Here is a 21,207-nt window from a genome sequence, read left to right as displayed (position 1 = left end):
ACAGGTTTTAGCTTTTCAGTTTGGTTACCTATTTCTCAGCTTGGAGCGTGTCAAAAGCACACTCTGTTATTATAATTAAATTAATCCCAAGTCTAACCCATTTAACTTTTCCTAATGGGACTCATTGTAGGCCTAAACTTTGCTTTGCACGAAACTCAGTCAAATCATTAAATATTGTCCTTTACTCACAGCAATCATGATTCACGTTTTAATTAACACGATAAGAATTTTATTTTCTTTGATACGTCAACGTTTTTACATCTTACGTGGTACGTGATTATTAGACAGATTTTATTTATAACAATGGATAAGCTTCGACTATAAATTGATTTTTTAGTAGCACAAATTCTACTGCAGCACCGACCGTTTGAATTTATATAAGAGGATAAGGTTAAGACTGTTTACTCTACTAACAATCTTTTAATAACATTATATTTAAATTTAAACAGGCTCGAACTTTAATTGAATTTAATGGATTGATGCAAGCTTGAACAAGCTCTAATCTCGGTAGCTCCATCAAATCCTCAATTTTTTTATGAGCTGGTCCCGCCGACATTACATCCAAACCCTTTCCATCAAAATCTGCAAAGATATTTTCAAACCGTGGAGGGTATATTAGTAATTCCACGGTATATCCTGTCAAAATACAATCAAAATCAGTTGTCTTGTGTGCCACCCCTTTCGCTTTCGTGTCGAATGGCAGATTTCGAAGCCTCTGGAATCAGAAACCGGACCGGAGTCTTCACCACCTATATATAGCTCCAATTCACACTCTCTCATTCAGCAATTATAGTCACAATCTTTTATTTGAGTTTCTGAGATTTGGATTGGAGCTCCGGAGACCAGTCGGATCTTACCATTAATTTCTCGAAGTTTTGATCGGCAATCTTCTGAATTCTGATTGAAAGTTCGTCATTCAAGAGAATTTCATATAATTTTAGTTTGTTTCTATTTTCTCTTATTTGTTTCTATATAAATTGTTGATTATTTTAGGTAAAGTGCCACAAAAAGATGCAGGTTTGGCTTTGTTTTTTATAAGTTAATTGTCTTAGATTAAGAGCTAAGCTCTGTTTTGTTTGGTTACCTAGAAAATATACTGAAGGGAGGAGAGTGATTCGAGGGCGTACATTTTCTTTTGTAGTTTATAAAGAGTACGAAACTGAACATATTCTAAATTTTTGTTCGTTTTCTCGGGACTATGATTAAGAACAAGTACGGTTTAAGTATTTTTTTTTTTCTTTTTTCCTTCTCTTGGTGGTCAAACAGATGTTTAGACGTATAGTTTTTATTAGGAGTAATATATGAGACACGTCATGTTAAAAACTAGGCTTGTGTCATTTATCATGCGGTTAATGTGGATGCGAACATGTTCTTGAATTTCTGTGATTTTTTAAGAAAAAGGACGTCTGATTATCTCGAATTTGATTGTTGTTTTTATTCTGTACTTGGATTATATATTTTTGTTGCTTCTAATTGGAAAATTTGATTGTCTCGTGGTACTGTTCTTTGTTGTTGTTGTTGTCGTCTTAATATCATGTTTGCATTTCTGGTATAATATTGATTTTTTTTTTCGTTTGATACCTTTTCTGGTGTATCGCTTGGTAGTAGTTTGTTGCTTTGCTTTGATATCAGTTGGCCTTGTGGCACCTTATTTCGCTTAAAATATTATATAGTTTGTGATGGCTGTCATGATGTTAGTGGTTATGGCCAATCATGTATATAATGATTGGATATCAGATGCTTTCCTGTTGTGTCTGTATTGTTTTCTTAGGGTGGTTATGAGGTTCATTGCTCATTAATTCTTGGTAATCTTGATGTTGATGCCAAGTGCCAGTATCATTGACATTGTCTAGATTGCAAATTTTCATAAAATTACTTGGAAATGGAAAAATTATATAATTTGCTAGTTTGATTATCTAAATTAGGTGCATTAGTTGTGCTAGTCATAAATTAATAAAACCAGTATCAAAATCAAGATCCATTGGAAAATCAGATGAGTAGGAAGGAAATCTAACTTTCTAACTATTTAGATTCTAGCCTATTAGCAGCCACTGTGATGGTTATCTAGTTGTTCTGGCTGTGAGAGCACTGTTATTTATGGCAAAATTGCGTCAGTAGAACCTTATATCCACGTTGAGAGGTCCAGAATCATTATGGTCGGCTGGTAGTTTATTGCTAGTGACCATGTGGCCTGACCATTCTCTTGATCCAAATTTTGCCTTTATTTCCCATGAGTGATGGTCGATTTTGAGATGTTGAGCTGTGCATCTTCCCATAGAGCAAGCTACTACCCTGGGAGGAGTATTTAGAAAGGGACATGTTTTCCTTTGGGAATGCAACTTCACAGGATAAGCAGTTTGAATTGATGCATACTAAAACTTGAGGTGGTTTTGTTGTGGTAATACCATTTCGGGATTTAGATTTAGGTTTTTATTTGTATGATGACTTATTAGTTGCAAGTGTTCAGGATTGTCCAGGTTTATGGGTGAGACTAAAAACGATTAAGTACTTACTATGGGGTAGATTCTGTAGGTTTTTTTCTGTGCAAGTCCTCATGTCTGTTTCTTATAGTTCTGAACAACAGTGTGCGGTGTTTGTACCAGGCCTGGAAACCAATTAATTGATTTGTTGCTCCTAGGTTGTGGTTTTGCATCAAGCCACCCAATAATTTTCGTCCTATTATGCTGTATTGAGAGTGAACTGGGGGATGAGTGTATTTGTTCTACTAGAGTTCCGTGTTCTGTCTAGAATATTCCATCCATATTAAACTTGGTTGTCTTCATAGCCTGTTATTGACTAATTACATGCGTCAGTAGACAGAATAGTGTTGCTCCACTAGTTGGTTTGCATCTTCTCCAATCAGGGGAAAATTGTCCTTTGCCCATTCATGTAGATATGAAGGTGTAATTCTAATGTTGGTTGAAATCCTACTATCACTATATGGAGAGAACTGGCTAGGATAACATGTTACTGAAGAGACGCATCTGAAGTTGTGAAGATTTTAATGATTTATGCTTTGGGTAAGTTCAGTCTCAAAGGAGATTTGGTGCAGAGTTTAAAGTGGAGGTAGGCCTGTCTTGATGGAGAATGAAGACAACAAAATTTCTGCAATCTCACTACTCTTTCCCCTCTATTTATATGCATTTTAGACCACATTTGATTGTGTGATCGATTGCTTTTACCATAGGTTGTGACGTCTAGTGGTCATTTCCAGTATATTTCATTTGGTTCTGGGACCTCAAGGAATCAGGTGATCATGCAAATAGTATTGCTCTCTCACAGCTGGAGCTTCCAGAGTTTCTCTCAGCTGCTCTGTAGTTTATGTTTGGGAGTTAATAGATCTGCTTGTTTTGATGAATCCTTCTCTTGGAGTAGTGCTGATTGGAGCTGTTCAACCTTGGGTGTTGTAGCTGCTGATTTCCATTGGACTGCAGCAGTGTAGAAGAAAGCAACAATGTCATGGAGTGTTTGCCTGTCTTGTTCAGGCCACTAGATTTGTTTTAAGTAATAGAATATTTTCTAAATGTATCCATATATGCAGGTGCCCTAGGCTTTTTGCCAACTTCAGCTATCTGATCTCTGCATAGTACTTTGCAATGGTGGAAGTAACAGCCTATTATTCTGACTATCAACAGTTTGAGCCAAGGAACATATCTTGGAAATTGGAGGAAACTGAGGCACTGATCTCAGACTCTCAGCTGGAAAATGGGGAGTGCAGTTTTGGAGTAGTATCACCAGATATGAATATGACTGAATTACTACAGAGGGGGAAGATGGATTATGGGTATTGCTCTTCTTTCTTCATAGCTATTTTATTTAAAGTTCTTCTCATGTCTTGTTCCAGTCTAACTTAAATTTCTTTTTGCAGATGCCAACACTATAGAAGACGGTGCCGCATTAGAGCTCCTTGTTGCAATGAAATCTTTGATTGTCGTCATTGTCATAATGATGCTATGGTGAGTTTTTTGTTTTCCTCGGGATTTATTTCAAAATCTCAGCTAACTGTATAAATTTGTTGGTTAAACAGAACAGTAATGGTTATCTTCTTCATTCTAGTAACATGCTAAATTAGTGATAAGCTAATTGTTTTGTTCATTGTTATTGATTGTTATTTGTTGATTTGCAGAACAATATTAATGTTGATCAGAAGCTTAGACATGATATCCCACGCCATCAAGTCAAACAGGTTGATACATTTACTTGCTCATTCCTTTGTTTTATTCAACCACTTCTCCTTCCCTCTTTTCCATTGATTTTTTTCGTAATTATAGTATCCACTGTTACTGACTGAATTACCCATTCTGTCTCTCTTGTTTTTTTACCAGGTGATATGCTCTCTTTGTGGGACTGAACAAGAAGTGAGTTTTATTTTTTATTCATTGTGTTGGTTTGAGTGTTCTATGACATTTTTTTTTTTTTTTTTACAAACTTGTCAATTTCATGGTTTTATGGAAATGGCCTGCTAGGGATCTACGTTTACATAAATATATTATTTGCTTTGTTGCATCTTGATGCTGAGTGGTTGGGGTTAGTGTGTTGACTTATTTCCTTTGTTGCCATTACCAGGTTCAACAAGTCTGTGTTAATTGTGGCGTATGCATGGGAGAATATTTTTGCAAGATTTGCAAGCTGTTTGATGATGATGTGAGTGGTTTAATACTTTCTCCTAATTGATCAAAAACCCTCCAAGAATACAAATGACTAATTCTTTTAACCTTGGCATGAATGTTGGTTACCTGACGTCTTTGCTATTTGAGGGTGACCTAATTATCTTGCTTTTTCCTTTGCTGCAGACATCCAAGAAACAGTATCACTGTGATGGGTGTGGCATTTGCAGGTATGTTCATTTTCTTCAAGGCATACTGAATCATTTCTCTCTCTATATTAGATTAGTGTATGTTCATTTAACCCAAATGTCTGATGTGTTGTTTTGTTTGGTTCCAGAATTGGTGGATGTGAGAATTTCTTCCATTGCTACAAGTGTGGTAAGCTATACTTATGTTCTAATAGTTTTTCAGATTGGGTGTGTATTAGTGTTTATATTGTGACTAACGTTTACATGTTTGGCTTGCCATCTTATTATTCTCCATAAAGGTTGCTGCTACTCAATCCTTTTGAAGAACAGCCACCCATGTGTTGAAGGTGCAATGCATCGTGACTGCCCTGTTTGCTGTGAGGTAAAACATGGTCACTTAATGAATTTTTTCCTTCTAGATGAGGGGGAAGAATTTTTTTTACCGGTTCTTTTTTCGGACGTTTACTGGGAAGTATGATGTAAATTCTTGTCTGCAGTACTTATTTGACTCAAGGAAAGATGTAACCGTCATGCCATGTGGGCACACGATTCACAGAAACTGCTTGAAGGAGATGAGAGAACATTTTCAGTAAGTGTTCTTGCTTCCCTCTATTTCTTCTATTTTTTCAGCTGATATAATGCTTCTGGTAATGTCATTAGTTTTACTGAGGTGTAAATCATGGTGACAGGTATGCTTGCCCTCTCTGTTCTAAGTCAGTCTGTGATATGTCCAAGGTCTGGGAGAAATATGACGTGGAGATTGCAGCTACACCAATGCCAGAACCATACCTAAACAAAATGGTCTCTCTCTCTCTCTCTCTCTCTAACAAGTATGCATATGCTTATTAATTCATCTCCGCTAAAGATATTGATGGGGATCACTGTTAACAGGTTTGGATTCTTTGCAACGATTGCGGTAAGACCTCAAATGTACATTTCCATGTGGTGGCTCAGAAGTGTCCAAATTGCAAGTCCTATAACACTCGCGTAACAAGGGGTTGAGGAAGCGTGCGCAAGTTGCAAAATGGCTATATAACTGTGACAGTTCTGTGCTCGTGGGCTATGGATTGACATACCTCGCAGCAACTGAGACACGACCATGGTGGCTTGAAGTGGGTGATTGACGTGCTATCATGGGGACTCACCTTGTGTTGTTCGAGTATTTTTTTTTCTTTTTCTCCTTGTCAGCTTCTTTGTGTTATGCTTCATTTAGGCAGAATGGTGTACATGGTTTCTTTTATTAATTACGTAGTCGTACTTGGCATTGTTTGTTAATATTTATTTTAGGATCAGATAAATCTGTGGATGATGGAAGACGCACTACGGATGCGCGTCAATGCCAGCAAACACCTTGATCAGCAAGATTATAAGCCGAACCCATGAGCAACATATCAAAATTTGGAGCTCCGTCGTTGAAAGGGAAATTAACCACTGTTACCCGCAATATTTTAATCAAATTATCATATTACTTAAGTAGTAATTTATATATCATTTATTAAGTGATAAGCCAAATAAAATCAAAGATTATTTTGAATCAAATATCCTCTAGGATTATAAAATTTGTCTCATCTATAGGTTCTTAAATTCGAGTCATATGAACCTTATAAGCCAATGCTTAACTTTAATTATGGGCTAAATAGTTAAATTTTAAAGTTATACAATTCAATTATAATTAATTTAATCAAAGTCGAGTCAATAAATTTTATCTACAACTCTTCCATACGAGCTTCATATGATTATCACTTCTTTATCAAAATGAAAGGAGGGTAAAATAGATATTTCAAGTTAATAACCACCCATGCAAAGATCAGTAACCACACGTGTCATTGTATGGTTAAAATTTAGAAAAAGAATGATTCTGATGGCCTAAATAGGCATATGTGAGTGAAACGGTAAGTTTAGTCAGGGGACACCTGATTCACCTGAACCGGACTCAAAAGGAGACGACGAGGCGAAATAAGATTCTAAAAGGCGGTTTCTGATTTTAATTAGGCCAAAGACTATTTCCCACCAAGGTATATTGCCATGTCCAGTGTCCATTTTTATCTATGATAACACCAAATGCTCACCCATCAGTAATTAAAATTAACAGTAATAAAGGTAAAATCGTCATTTTCTCTATAATTTTAAAAATAAACTAAAATATACTCTTTTTTTACCCCCTAAACTTAAAAAACTAAAATTTCCCCCAGCCTAAGTTTAAAAAATGACAGTTTCACTATAGGGTTTCGTTTTGAAATCTCCGGTGGCCTCTCTCTCCCAAAACATCATCTCCCTTCGATGGTCTCTTTCCTCTCATTTGGAAGCCTGATCGACGTCGAACATCCGATCTTCGTCTTCCCAGATGAAGATGAAGTTGTTGTCTTCGTCTGGGAAGATGGTTGTCTCCACAGAGGTCTTCTTCTGGGAAGACAATCGTCTTCCCAGATGAAGAACTTCGTCTTCCCTGACGAAGTTCTTTGTCTTCCATCGTTTTTTTGACACCGATCGGACGTCCAATGGGAGGAAAGCGACTGTCGGAGGGAGAGAATGCTTTGGGAGGGAGAGACCGCTGACAATAGAGCCAGAGATTTCAAAACGAAACCTTAGGGTGAAACTGCCATTTTTTAAAACTTAGGCTGAGAGAAATTTTTAGTTTTTTAAGTTTAGGGGGGCAAAATGAGATAAAACTTTGAGGGGTTAGGATTCCGTTAAATTTAACTGCTGATGGGTGGGTATTTGATATTATCATAGATAAAGGGGGACACTTGACAGTACAACATACCTTGGGTGAGAAACAGTCGTTTGGCCTTTTAATTATTAACCGCAGCTAGTTACCAAACTTTGACCATGATTTGAGGTAAATACTATTTGGGCGGGAAAATCTTAAAATTTATCTTCCATCCACTTCCACACCCTCGAAATGGCCCGTGGCCCCCGTAAACTGAAGCCGTCTCCTAGAAAGACAGGTGGAGAAGAAATGACAGAGGTGAAGGAAGAAGAAGAAGTTGTTTTCCTGGACGAATCGTCTTCTGAATCTGAGGTTAAAAAGCTACGTGAACGATGGGAACTTGCTTGTGTTCTCAATTTTTGAACGTACGATCATCTCCTTTTATTTTAGAAAGCAAATTGCAATGCAATGCCGGCTTTGTTTTGTATCTGCGTTGTTATTGGTTGTAAAAGCATGGAAATTATTCGCTGTTGTGGATTGAGACGCCGGAAAACTTTTTTTTTTTTTTTGCTTTGTTTTTTTGGAGAATAAAACGCAAAATGAATTGATGCTGACAAGCTTTTGCAGGTGTTTGAGCCAGTTATTGGAAGTGACACCTGAAGAGATTGAGATGGGACTTCTTGAGTCTAATAGTTCTAATGCTCAGCTTCACATTGCTCTGTTAAAGGTTCTTTTATTGTCATTCATTCATCTATAATTGCTTGTCTCTGTTCGAACTAGATGAAACTTTTGGTGGTAGAAGTTGAATATAGTTATTCATATTAAATTTTCATTCACAATTTCTTGAGCATCCAGAAAGATCTTATCTGATATTGGCTTTAGAAACATATACTTAAAACATCAGAGTCTAGCATATTATAGTAATTGCATTGAAAAAAGGGCAAAAAAACAACGGCTTCTATGTGGTTCTCAATTGTTTAGTGATAATGAACTTGCCTATTTGTTCCTTTTGTAAGTTTTATACATCTCATCACTTTACATTTTCTTGTCTGACTTGAATGTTTAACAGGGGATACCACCTGTGAGTAAACTATTAAATGATTCTGATGCATGGGTTTCTGTACTTCGTAAGAAACTTGCTCTGTGGTGGCCATGGGTAAGGCATTTTAGAGTGTGTTACTCCTGATTTTACTCCTATGCCTATCATTTCAATCATTTGCATCTTTTGCTCAATATTGTATTGTAGGTTGCTGAAGGGGAGACTCCATTAACTGCAGTTAAGGGGTATTAATGGCTTGTTTCTCTCTCTTTCTATCCAACCATCATGATTGTTGATATCAATTTATGACAGTAGCGGTTTTTTGCTGCTCTTTCTTTGGCAGAGAGGAAATATCCAGATTCAAAGAATTAGCACCAACTTGTCGGCTACTAATTCTCAAAGCACTTTGTGAAATCTGAGCTGATGTAATATATTCTGCCTCCTTGCAGGGCATAATTAGTTTTAATAGAGTTGGTAATTTTGAGTGCTTCAATCCCTGGATTCTTCTCTATCGTTTATTTTTTTCATCTTTTTTATGTGAGATACAAATAAAGAAACACATATAGTTGTGTTGCCCATTTTATTGTTCACTGCCAACATATATAAAGGTGTACGAAAGCTGCAGTTAGTTGTTGCCCTTTTTTGAACTTTGATATGGTGATGTCTATCGGTTTACTGTTTACAGCAGGATGATGCTGTGTCTTACATTAATGATGCCCTAAAACAAGGAACTCAAGTTTCTAGTTCCGCAAAAATAAAATTGGAAAAGATGCAAATGGAAGTTCATACTGGTAATTGTCCAACACAATGTGGTTTTTATATAATTTATTGCTTCATTAGTATTGACAATATGTATGCTGTTTATGCAGGTATGATGGAAATACATCTATTGGTTATAGATTGTACAAGGAAGTAAACAAAACTGGGTTAAAAACCAAATGTAAAGGAAAAGCATTTTTAACTCTACCAGCTACCTGTGCACAATGGAAAACACTTGCTACCTTCTCGAGGAATTTTGCAAAGTTGTGGTAAGGTAACAACTATTTGTTTCAGGATTAAATGCCTTGATTCACTTTTTGCATGCTTGGTAATGGCAGGATGAACTGTCATCTAGCAAAGTTGTGGCAAAAGTTGCTGTTGGCAAGACAATTGCCAATGATGGTATTCCTGTTGCTGAAGAGTTTCATAAGGCAAGCTTACATACAACATTTTGTGGTTGTATATTAATAATCTTGAGGAGGCATCATAATTTTATGCCATTTCTAATTCATTAATTCTTCACATTGGTAACTATTATTAATATTCTCTCTCCTCCATTTAATAGAAGAAAGAAAGGTCATGTAAACGGAAAAAAAAGACAAGAGATGCTCCTGCTGAATGGCTTTAGAAATTCTTTTGCTGTTGGGATAACTCGTTCTTATAGGAGTCGTAGGTCTATCAGCTATACATTTGGTAAGATTTAACTTTTTTCTTTGGTTTTTCTATGTTGTTACTAGAAGGTTAGATTTATATTAATGGAAGTTCACAACCTCACATGCAAATATGTAACCAGACCAGATTAATATGGTTCACAACATTGAATGAGAAGCTTGTTTACAACTCTTTGAGGTGTAAATATTCTGTCTGAACACAACTTAAGCTTGCTTAAAATTACTTTCATCAATTATGGCTGAATTAATTGACACAATACTACACATACTTTTGAATAATTAAAAAAAAAAAAATAAAGCAGAAAGAAACAGAAGAAGTTGCTGAATTTGAGTTTGAAGTTCTACAGTGATGTTATCCATTTTCCTCACATGCTTTGCAATGACACATTTTTCAACATGTATTTTTTTACTGTTTCTTATTTCAAACTTTTGTTTTATACATTGTGCAATCTCGGTAACCGATTTCTCTTTTTTTGGGACAATGTACAGATGATTATGATCAGGCCATTGATGAGGCTATAGAGCTATTAAAGTAAGATTTATTCAATTTGATTGCCTTTGCTGTTCAAATTAAATTTTAGTTACGGCCATCACAGTTCTTTAAACTACAATTTGTGCGACATGGTAGTCTTTTGGATGTGCATGAATTTCCTTTACTGATTTTACTATTACTTATCTTTGGTATGCTGTGTAAAAGATTCAGGAATTCTACACTACACACAAGCATTTAGATTTGTGGTCTACTTTAATTTCGAAGAAGATAAAGACATGTTTTAATTGGAGAACCTTTTTTATGTCTGGAAGAATATGCAGCCTTTAGCTGGTTGTCATTTTAATTTGTGATTCAGGAAATGTGCAACTAGTAAAGAGCAAAGGCATGGAAAGAGTGCATTGAATGAAGGCTCAGTGATGGAGACAAAGATGGAAAAGAGTTATGATAAAGAAGGTGACTCCACCGGTAGCGATACTGAAAGTGATACTTAAAGAAGCTGTCAATGGAAATGGTGATGATGAAAATGAAAATGATGATGTTTATGATAATAAAAAGGACAATGATGCAGCATCCTTGGTCCAGAAGCCTGCAGGATCACGCTGGGGTGAGAGATTAGCTCGAGGTTCTAACCATCCTGCCATGGAAACCAGAAACTTGAGTACAAAAAATAGATTGAGGCAAAAACCAACGCGGAACTCTGCCCGACTCTATTGCGTTAGATTCTGATGATGATAAGTCATCAGAACAAATAGACAGTAAGCTTTCAGAACATGAAAACTTGTCCACGGTTGCTGATTCTGAAGAGGTCAGTGATATCTAAAAGGTTCATATGAAAGTTCTTATAAAATTGTCAATAGTTGATGATTCAAGACTGTGCAAACGATCTAAAGAAGATAATCATTTAGATCGTTTGCACCGATTTCAATCAGCAAATGATGTGTTTGACCGTTTATGTTGAATTGGTTTCGATCAACAGCAAATGATGAGGTTTTGAGAAGATCGCTACCGGGTAATAATAATGAATGGACTTGAAATATTTTTGAAGGGTGAAGTTGAAATCGTTCGGGTTTTGGCATTTTTTAAAAGAATTTTACAAGAATCATATTTCTAAAACAATTGAGACTATTAACTTACAATTTTATTGCATCAGTAGAGTGGTATCAGGGGTGAGGAGGTACCATTAATGAACAAAAAAGATTTTCTGCTTAATCGAGTTAAAAGATTTTCAATATTCTTTAATATGTTTTTTTTAATATATAAATATTTAATTTAAATTATTTAATTATATAATGGCATTATCCTATTCTCTTACTTGAAATTCTTATTGCCCCAATTATTTTGATATGTCGTGGTGTATTTGCTAATAATTCAATATTTCCGACGGTGGGAAATCGAAATACGTTTTCGTGTCATAAGGAAATATATAAGGTGTAAAACTTTGGCACCCACACGAACACAGAAGTCAGGATGGCCGAGTGGTCTAAGGCGCCAGACTCAAGTTCTGGTCTTCGAAAGGGGGCGTGGGTTCAAATCCCACTTCTGACAAATTCATTTTGTCATCATTCATTTTTGGATTTTAATGGGCCTAGAATGTTGTATAGGCCCAATCTAACAATGTTTAGTACCGAAAGATTGGCTCAAGTCTGCGCTTTTGACGAATTTTTGTTGTCAGAAAACCAGTGGAGATGGAGAAGAGGAAAGAGCCAACCTCCATTGACTTGAAATGGCAGCCAACAGCAGAGAAAGTAGAAGAAGAAAAATCTTGGAAAGAGGATCCGAGCGCTTAGCTTTCATCAAGGGTCGCCTCCCTTCTCCTTCTCAACCTCAATTCCACGACGACTCCAAAACAGAATCTCCTCAGCCGTTAATTTCCCGCGAACCCCATCTCTCAGATCAAACCACTGGTACCCTTCTCTACCTCTCGCTTGTTAGTTACAGTTTTGATTATAAAAATGTTATGTCAATTTCTGAGATTAGGCCATATGTTGTTTCGTTATAAAGCCTATCTTGTTCTTGTATGTGGATGGTGGATGTTTAAACTCATTGAAGCTGGCTTAGGTAGGAATTGCAGCTTCAAAATTGTGAACATTGTAAATTCTGAACATTACTGCCTACAGTTTACTATGTATTTTAAAGTTTAGGGTGATTTTACTTTGTTACCTTTTTGGGACAGTAATGCTAAAAGTTAAAACCATTGAATAAGAATTAGGGAGATCGAGTCCTAAACTGTTCATCCTCATCTAAGGGTCTGTCCAAATTTTGAAATACTGGATTTGGCTCAGTGTTAAGCACAGTACCATTGTCTATTCAAAGCATCTGTTGTAAGTAGGGTTAGATTCGATTCAAAGCTGGCTTGGTGTTCTGTCCTAAGCGTTCAAGTCATTGAATCCAGCGAGTAGCTAGAAAGTCATTGGCAGATTCATTTTCTCCTGTGATTTTTCATTTTTGTTGGCGATTCCTCTTTCTCTTTGGCTATTTTTCTTTTTCTTCGTCTCTATCGACCCTTCTTTTTGTTCAGCACTTTCCGGTATAACCTTATCAACATCACCAGCTTAGGCTCGACTTTTGGGTTCGATCCAAGCTTGAGCTAGTCTTTATTTGGACTCAAATCACCGTTGGCTGTTAGAACTTGAGAACTTGTTCGTATTTGACTTATGGATGTTGTTATTATGCAGATTTTCCTGATGGTGAAGATAAGGGTAAGAGTGCTCTCTCTGGTTCTACGGTGCTAAAAGAGGATCCTGTTTTTGATGCTGACAATATTACTAGTGCTCAGTACAATGGAAGCAGGGAAGTATCACCCTTGCCTTATCAGGGAACAAGCATTGAAAACTTACGAGCTGCTACTTCGGAAGTTAATGTTGTAGTACAATCTTCTATCTCCTCATCATCTGAGGGAACTGCATCTGTTTCTACATCAAAACAGGAGCAGCAATTGGAACCACAGAGATGCCAATCTAGATTATTTACACCAAGTCAAATAAGTTCGGCCATATCTGCAACAGAACATACCCGCCTTCTTTGTTCTGTGGCAGTGGCCCTTTTAGTTGTTTTGTCATATGTTGGATTTCCTCTGCTAGGAAGCAACATTATAAGGTTTAGTCCTCTCTATCTAGTTTTGCTGACTAATCTAACAATTGTGCTTTCGCAACTTCTATATGATAATCAGGGTGGATTTCAGAGGCCTGTCGGAGGAGAAAATAATATTCCTTCAACTGATGGATATGTTTTGGCCCAGCAAGCAAGCAAGGTTTTGGAGGTAGGCTTGTTGCTGCAGAAGGTAATTGACACAATATTCATGAATTGCAGTGTCTACTCTATAATTGTCATATGTGGACTCTGCTTTGTTTAGGATTTTGCTGAGCAGATATCCTTTTCATTCATTTTAGAGTAGCCTGATATATTTTTTGTATGATCTAGCCCTAGTTGCTAAATGATGTTTGTATAACTGGATTGGTTTTTCTTCATACCGTCAAAGTCATTTGAAATTTCCATATACAAAAGAACATATGTGTAGTCTTGGAATAGATGCCTTATTGAACTAAATGGTACTGTGGCCTCATGCTTGATAGCAGAGGATTATGTTTTGCTGTGTTGATCTCGTTGTTCATTCTGGTAGACTGAGTAGTGGCAGAATGAACGACAATTTTTTATCAAGAAAGACTGTCACGTCATCTTGGTAATATTATTTTTATATTATTTGTCACATTACTTTGATATTAGAAGGTTGTTGAAATATTTTATTATCAACAAAGATTATCAAAGTAATCAAAGATTGCCTATGATTATAGATATCCAAATCATTATTATTAAATACGAGCAGAATCTCAAACTCATCTAAGTAAAACCATGCTTATGAAGAACAAGCTTGACCATGTCAATTCCACAAAAAATGAAATTAAAAAGTGTCAACTGCCTACATCAGTATTTATGGTTGTTACAGCAAGAATTCCAAATTATGTGATTCTAGCTATCTTTAATATGATGAAATGTAAAGTGGGTTGGAATCTATGCCAGCCAAGTTCAAATAAGACTCAATTTGATATGGGTTTGAAACTAAACGAATCAGTTTATGATCGATAAATCGATATTTTAATTGAGTTTGAACATAATATAACTTTTGATTTGATCTGATGTTTATATTTGAATATTCAAAACGGTTTTTTTATGAAAATAAATACAATTCTTAGATTCGAATTTATATCATTTTATCCAAACTTTAATGAAGTTTGAAAAGCTTGGATTGAATTCATGTTTATGTAAATTTAATGATGCTAATTTGTAAGCGGCATATGGGTTTGGGTTTTCCCGGCTCCATCTTTTGAGATGACTCCATTTAAGTCTCATCAAATTCTGTTGAAGAAAAGTGAAGCAATTCAAATATGTGGAGACATGGAAGCATAGCATAGCATGCCTTAAACAAATTAAATATACGTTGCATAAAGATACAAAAGATTAATATTATTACTGCTGCAAGATTCTCTCTGCTTTTCATCATGGTGTCTTCCATTTGTGAATACAAAGAGGCTTTTGAGTTTGAGGCCGCTTAGACTTAGATCATGAATGATCAAAGTAAGAAGGAAGAAAAACGTTGAGAACATTCAAGGCTTTCCTTTTTGTACTCGTGCTTTTACTTTGTATTGAGATCATAAACAAAGTTGAAGTTTGAAGGGCATACAGCTTACCGATGGCTTAATCTGCTTGCATATATATGTGGCCTGGCAGGAGAAGATAATTCAAACTTTATCGTACAGAACAAATCTGAGATCAAGAGAACTATTTTGTATAAACAGTTGAGTTGAAATGGGCTCTTCAAGATGAAACCGAACAAATAAAATACAAACAATGCTCAATTTTTTTACATCATTTTATCCATGGTTATGACTCCAGGATGGCTACAAAATTGAACTTTGGCTTGGCTTAAAAAGTAGGGCTGAGCAAAGTAACTGGGAAGAACTGGAACTGCAGGTACCCGACATCCCATTTTGGTTCCTCTTGGAACGGAACTGACATAGCTCAGTCAACTTCATTTAGTGAAGACCTCAAAAAATCTTGATGCTAATTCAGCACCCATAACAAGGTGAATTATATAAAACAAGAGAGAATGGAACAGTATAGTGTTGCTGCACTTTTCATTTTAATCATCAGAAAATCCAACTAGCATAGAGCCAAAATTAATACAAGAACAAAACTTCTCCACTCTAGAACAAGGATTGATATGCATTCTCAAGAAAATAAAAAACATTCCTTACTAAAACTACAGATGAACAAGGTCTAACTTTATCAGAATTACTTGAATAACTGGGCTGAGTTAGTGTGCAGAACCACCATTGGTATTCTGTGATTGGATGAGGGTTCTCAGTCTTTCATAAGCATCGGAACAGGTATGAGTATAGTCTGACATGGCACGGAACAGCTCAGGCAAGCGGATCTTAAGACTCCCTAGAGACTTTTCTCTGACTTGAAGACAATGTCTGTTGTGATCTTCAACTTCCTCATCCAACCTCTTCTTCAAGCTCTCAACCACAAATTGCCTCTCCATAACAGCATCCTTCACATTTGCATCTTCACTCTTCCCTGCTTCTGATTCACTGGATGCATTTCTCTTTTGGTACTTGTGGCACCATTCACCAAATGCTTGGCTCTTTCGAATATATTCTTTCCTGGTTTCATCACACTTTTCCTTCAGCTTCATCTCTTCCTCCTGAAGAAGAATTATGGTGTTTATCACAGCAGCAAAGGAGGAAATTGCAGATTTGGCTAGCTCATCCGGAAGCTTTTCAAGATTATCGTTCCATGAATGAAGGAGGGCTAGGATTGGGGGATTTGGGGGCCTTGATGGGGATGAGACTCTCTCTTTTAAGCTGCTTTCAATGGGGATGAGATTTGACTTTAACCAGCTGTTCAGAAATTGGATAAACTGTTTTTTATGGTTCACAAGCTTTTCAAACTGTGAGTGCCATAGATTAACACTACTACAGAGTTGTCTAGTGCGATCATAATGCTGCTTGGTTGTTTCCCTGGGAGCATTTGTAACTTCAAGGGACTTGAGGTCTGTAACAATCTCCAGCTGGCTGTCATGATGTTCACTCATAGTTTTCCACATTTTAGACATCCTGCAGACAAGATTTTAAACATTTATGGTTCCCATTCTGATAAGTGCAAAGGTAGGGCAACAATACATAAAAGAACTGAGGAAATGAGAATGCATTCACCAATAACACTGAAAGAAACAGATAAGATTACTGATCAATCACTGGAAAAAAAAAAAAAAGATTGAAATGATAAAGGTAATGAATGAGATGCTAGAAAAGTACTGCTCAGGCAACTATTTAGTATATACTAAATCATGATCAAAATGCGATGCAAAGCAAGGAACCAATCTGTATTTGGACCACATAAAAGCATCAGAATGTGAAATCTTAATACAAGCCATCTATGGTAAACAAAATTTAAGAGGAAACCATACTGGAGCAAGCCAGCATTGGGAATGCCCAATAAGTTTTAAAAAATGTAAACTTACCCATCAACAAGAGCAACAAGTTTTGGGTACAACTCCTCATCACGTAAACAATTTACTTCTGTAACTGTGGAATCCATACACTGCATGTCAACTATGAATCTTGTGTGCAAATAAGCCACAGCTGCTTTCGTTTTTTCCAATGATTCTGCAGTAGCTCCACGTTTCTTGTGCTTATTTAGCACTTTAATCTTCCTCTGATACTCCCTCTTCGTCAGCTCACCTTGCTATCAACATGAACAAAACTTCACTAAACACAGGAGCACAAAATTCAATCCACAGAAGAAGAAAAGAATTAATTCTTGGGAAATACCATTTGTAGCAATATTACAATTAACCTAACATGGGACTGAAATTTCCGTTTCTAGATATTTATAGCATACAATCAATACAAAAGTGCTAATGGGTATTCATAGATAACATTGAAAAATCAAAACTTAAAGACATCTACCAGAATATGAAAAGAAAAAAAAAGGATTGATGCAATGTACCTTAACCTCTTCATAAAGTTTCTTCTCCCATGCTAACATCTTATCCAAAACATTAGCAAGAGTTTCCGATTCTTCTAGATTCACCTCATCCTTCCCACCTTCACCATTGGAGATACCTCTAAAGGACTTATTCCAAGTAATAACCCGCATGACCCTTGCAGAATGATCAACAAATGCTGTAATCAATCAAGTACAAAAGTTAAGTAACCACAGAATAAACAGTCTGTTTAACAAAATAATAAAATTCTCTCCATGAAAGAATTAGCAGTCATCAATAAAAGTATCATAGATATTATTATTGAACAAGAATTCATCAGATTCCTTGTACAAGGTTGTTCCTTTATAATCTTCATAAAGGAAACTGTAAAAAATTTATCTAAAGTTCACTTGGACAACAGTTGAAAAAGCATAATCTTGGCTTTTAGAAAACAAAAAGGCACAAGAATAAATCCAATCCAAGATTGAAGTCAGAACCTAAGGAGTATAATTTAAAAAAAAGTGATGTAAAAGACAAAAATGCAAACGCAAAGCCCCAATTCATTCCCATTTGAAAAAAAGAAAAAAAAAAAAAAAAACACCCCACTTCACACCATATAATGTCAGTATATCTATAACAACTTTTTAATAGCAAATTTCACTTGAACATGAATCTAAAAAGAAAATGGAGGAAAAGTAGAATATTCAATAACAAAGATGAAAATCTTACATCGATTGTCAGCAAAATTAGAGTGGTAATGAACCTTGGTGGTCTCAAGCATGTTGGAAATCTCGTAACTAGACTGTGAAGCCTTCAAGAAATGGTCATCAATCTGGCTCAACATATGCATCAAATTCACACCAGCTTTCCTACTACTGAACTCTGGAGGAGCCGTTTTGGCATGCTCGATGACTTTTTCTTCAGCCTTTTCAAGCTCTTTGCCATTAACACGAACACTAACATTCATATTATCATTACTAATATTATTATTAATATTACTAATATTATAATTATCTTCATTGCCAGCACCAATATTCTTATTATTATGAATAATATTATTACGGTTCTTTTCCTCCATTGTTACTGAAATATTATTTATATGATGAAGCTCCTCAGTATCCAACGTACTTGTTCCAGCCAAGTGCTCGTCCACCATAAAGAAATAATCCCACGCGGCCTTCGGTACGGACGTCATCACCGGAGTTCTCGGCAGTGTCGTAGCTGACGACATCATTTCTCCGTGGGACCTACCTACACCCTTGTTTAGTTGTTTTTTGTTCTTAAGTTTGTCGCCGTTGTTCCCACGCGCTTCCACTTCGTCTTCTTCTTCGTCGTCGTTGTCCACGCCATCGTCCTCTTCGATAATGGCACCGTGATCGATTTCGTGCGTGTGCTTTCTAGGGATCGAGGGCAAGCTAAAGGCGCGCTTGATGGGACTGGGGGAGAAGTTGGGGGGCGGTGGAGGGGGAGGCGGGAGGCGCTCGATGGAGGACGGTGGCGGCGGTGGAGGAGGAGGAGCAGGTGTAGCGTCCACCGGCTGAAGTGACTCTTCTTGGTTGTACTCAGCTTCGCCTTGGGCGTACTCACTCAACGCGGCGCCAACATTTTTGAGAGAAACAGCGTAGCCAGAGTGACCAGCGGCGAAAGCATTGCGAGCTACAACGGCTTCTTTCATTAAGTTCCTGCGGTCTTTACAAAGCGAGACAGACTCTGCATTGTCTATATTTGACTGCGTGCAACCCATTGTGCCCTTGTACTTCAACAGATTGCTGTTTCGAAAGAAGAAGCTTATGGTTTCCACATTCAGAGAGTCTAAAGGTAAGAAGAAGACGAGCAGAATGGGTTTTGGATCGAGAGTAGAGAAGAGAGTGTTGCCAAGTTAGTACAGACTACAGAACGGTGCCCACTCAGTGTGTTTGTTTACTCGTACTCGTTGAGTCTAGGAAATGACTCTACTCGCCGCAGTTCATCACGAGGTGTCCTTATCAAATATTTTCACATTAACGGTCACATTACTCGTGGTTAAACGGCGTCGTCTGATGGCATTGCATTCTGTGACGTAAATTGGACGGTTCAGATTTGAAACTCCATAGTGAAGATAAAAAGAGAACCCCGTCACTAACGGTATTTCTTGAATAAGAAAGGGACTGATCGAGCATCAACAAATGAGTTTATCTAGGAGAAAATATAAATTTAAATCTTTATTATTATTAATATGATAATTATAAGTTTAGTTGACTTAATATATATATTTAAGATTTGATTTATTTAATATAATTAATTTAATTTTTAAAAAATAATTAAACTTAAATAAAAAATTTTAATTAAAATAACAATAAATAAAAAGAGTAATACTACGTGTACCCACTTTAGGTACATAAATGTATACACATTCATATGTGTCATCATATGATTGGTTATTGTTTTATTCTTAATTCAAAATCATTCAATCACATGATGATACATATAAACGTGTATATATTTATATATCTAAAATGGATACACATAGTTTTATTGAAATAAAAAGAGAACCCAAAGGGTAAATTTGTACAAAATAGGATAACCTAATTTGTATAGAGTTTGAAGTGGGTTGGATATGATACAATATAAAAGGAATTATATATTACATGTAGATGGTAAGTAGTTGTTATGTGGGTCTTGTCTTCTAAATTAAATCCATTAAAACCAATTTAATAATTAGTTGAACCTAAGAGGATTCATAGTCACTTTCGTCGAACTAAATTTAGTTTGGTCTCGATCAATTTTTGCTAAGCTAAAGTTGGAGATAAGTTTGATTAAATTGAGCTCAATTCAAATCATTTTAATATATTCAAATATTATGATATCATATAATTAAATGTTACTTTATTTTCAATTTATAATTGAAAATAATCCAACCAACATACTCACTCACCTTCGCAACGAGCGAGTTTAACTTTCTTTCCCTTGTAGTGTTTTAGGGTTACTAGATTTAAATTGAATTGGATTTAAGATTTTAAATGTCAAAAATGATAAAATAATGACCAAATGACTTATGCCCACCCAAAATATAATAAAATCTCAAACTCATATATGTCAGCTTTAAAAAATCTAAATACCTTTTCATTTTTGTATCGGTTGATAAAGAGACATCTGTTAAAGATAAAAGATAGTTTTTTGTCTCATCTTTAAATGGTTGTTGTTGTTAGATGGTTGTTAGAGAGGGAAGAAAGAAAACTAGGGATTTGGGGGGGGGGGGGGGGGGGGGGGGGGGGGAATTGAAAAAATTGAAACTAAGATAAAATTGTCAATTTTTAAAATCTAAAAAGAAAAATGAGATAAAATTATAATAAAAATTAAATAATAAATATTTATTTAAAATTTTAAAAATTAACAAATATGAACTCGAGATTTCACTATCCTTTACATGGAAATAAGGCTTTTGGCCTAAAATAACACACTGATCTGTGGCGTAGACCGTTATCTTGCATTAGATTGTCCTTTCAAGTAAATGGATTTCAGTTTATTCCAGTTTTCAAGCCCGACCCAAAGAAAATGGATAGGATTTCTGTTAAGTCTGGTTCAAGCCCGAGATTTGATCACTATTTTTCGAACTAGACATGCAGCCTTCGGCCCGCTTATTGAAGGGTGTTGTATACTTTTAAAAATCACGGGTGACATTAATATTTTACCATCAGACGCAGTATACATATTTAAATATTATATTGAATTAAAAGTTAAAGGAGAGAGATCGCAGTTGGCGGGGATAGCTCAGTTGGGAGAGCGTCAGACTGAAGATCTGAAGGTCGCGTGTTCGATCCACGCTCACCGCA

General features: G+C 36.1%; 4 protein-coding genes and 2 non-coding genes across 11 annotated transcripts; 5 read left to right on the top strand and 1 right to left on the bottom strand.

The window, feature by feature from the left end:
* The first annotated feature begins 683 nt into the window (after positions 1–683).
* LOC123199922 (probable E3 ubiquitin-protein ligase RZFP34) lies at positions 684–6,070 on the top strand. Of its 3 annotated transcripts, none has more exons than XM_044614967.1 (12): positions 684–907; positions 3,542–3,784; positions 3,869–3,956; positions 4,127–4,186; positions 4,326–4,358; positions 4,567–4,644; positions 4,794–4,837; positions 4,945–4,985; positions 5,095–5,177; positions 5,293–5,384; positions 5,485–5,596; positions 5,687–6,070. In XM_044614967.1, exons 2-12 carry the CDS (start codon positions 3,597–3,599, stop codon positions 5,795–5,797), a joined length of 930 nt encoding a protein of 309 aa, XP_044470902.1. In that variant the 5' UTR covers positions 684–907; positions 3,542–3,596; the 3' UTR covers positions 5,798–6,070. The 3 variants fall into 3 exon arrangements, with proteins under 3 accessions (XP_044470902.1, XP_044470901.1, XP_044470903.1); XM_044614968.1 differs by having other exon boundaries at positions 685–907; positions 3,636–3,784; XM_044614966.1 differs by having other exon boundaries at positions 684–3,784.
* Positions 6,071–7,591: 1,521 nt separating this feature from the next.
* Positions 7,592–10,945, top strand: LOC123199925 (DDT domain-containing protein DDR4-like). Of its 3 annotated transcripts, XM_044614970.1 has the most exons (9): positions 7,592–7,870; positions 8,073–8,172; positions 8,515–8,601; positions 8,692–8,729; positions 9,354–9,512; positions 9,582–9,674; positions 9,809–9,936; positions 10,404–10,446; positions 10,763–10,945. In XM_044614970.1, the coding sequence occupies exons 2-9, from the start codon at positions 8,116–8,118 to the stop codon at positions 10,896–10,898; spliced, it is 741 nt and encodes a 246-aa protein (XP_044470905.1). In that variant the 5' UTR covers positions 7,592–7,870; positions 8,073–8,115; the 3' UTR covers positions 10,899–10,945. The 3 variants fall into 3 exon arrangements, 2 of the variants coding, with proteins under 2 accessions (XP_044470905.1, XP_044470906.1); XM_044614971.1 differs by lacking the exon at positions 8,073–8,172; XR_006498466.1 differs by lacking the exons at positions 7,592–7,870; positions 8,073–8,172; positions 9,809–9,936; positions 10,404–10,446; positions 10,763–10,945 and adding exons at positions 8,828–8,909; positions 9,170–9,275 and having other exon boundaries at positions 8,179–8,601; positions 9,354–9,674.
* A 923-nt stretch (positions 10,946–11,868) lies between these two features.
* On the top strand, positions 11,869–11,952 carry TRNAL-CAA. The gene has a single exon. It is a non-coding gene; the product is annotated as a tRNA-Leu (tRNA).
* Positions 11,953–12,006: 54 nt separating this feature from the next.
* Positions 12,007–13,989, top strand: LOC123199924. Its single transcript, XM_044614969.1, has 2 exons — positions 12,007–12,311; positions 13,083–13,989. Exons 1-2 carry the CDS (start codon positions 12,131–12,133, stop codon positions 13,757–13,759), a joined length of 858 nt encoding a protein of 285 aa, XP_044470904.1. The 5' UTR covers positions 12,007–12,130; the 3' UTR covers positions 13,760–13,989.
* Positions 13,990–15,512: 1,523 nt separating this feature from the next.
* Positions 15,513–19,308, bottom strand: LOC123200072 (protein ALTERED PHOSPHATE STARVATION RESPONSE 1-like). Of its 2 annotated transcripts, XM_044615176.1 has the most exons (5): positions 18,524–19,307; positions 18,125–18,331; positions 17,419–17,594; positions 16,931–17,154; positions 15,513–16,523 (listed from the first exon to the last, which is right to left on the bottom strand). In XM_044615176.1, exons 1-5 carry the CDS (start codon positions 19,137–19,139, stop codon positions 15,719–15,721), a joined length of 2,028 nt encoding a protein of 675 aa, XP_044471111.1. In that variant the 5' UTR covers positions 19,140–19,307; the 3' UTR covers positions 15,513–15,718. The 2 variants fall into 2 exon arrangements, with proteins under 2 accessions (XP_044471111.1, XP_044471110.1); XM_044615175.1 differs by having other exon boundaries at positions 18,125–19,308.
* Positions 19,309–21,134: 1,826 nt separating this feature from the next.
* Positions 21,135–21,207, top strand: TRNAF-GAA. Its single transcript has one exon. It is a non-coding gene; the product is annotated as a tRNA-Phe (tRNA).

Source organism: Mangifera indica, chromosome 17 (assembly GCF_011075055.1).
Source record: "Mangifera indica cultivar Alphonso chromosome 17, CATAS_Mindica_2.1, whole genome shotgun sequence".
Classification (NCBI taxonomy): Eukaryota; Viridiplantae; Streptophyta; class Magnoliopsida; order Sapindales; family Anacardiaceae; genus Mangifera; species Mangifera indica.
This window is presented reverse-complemented; position numbering and strand designations above follow the sequence as displayed.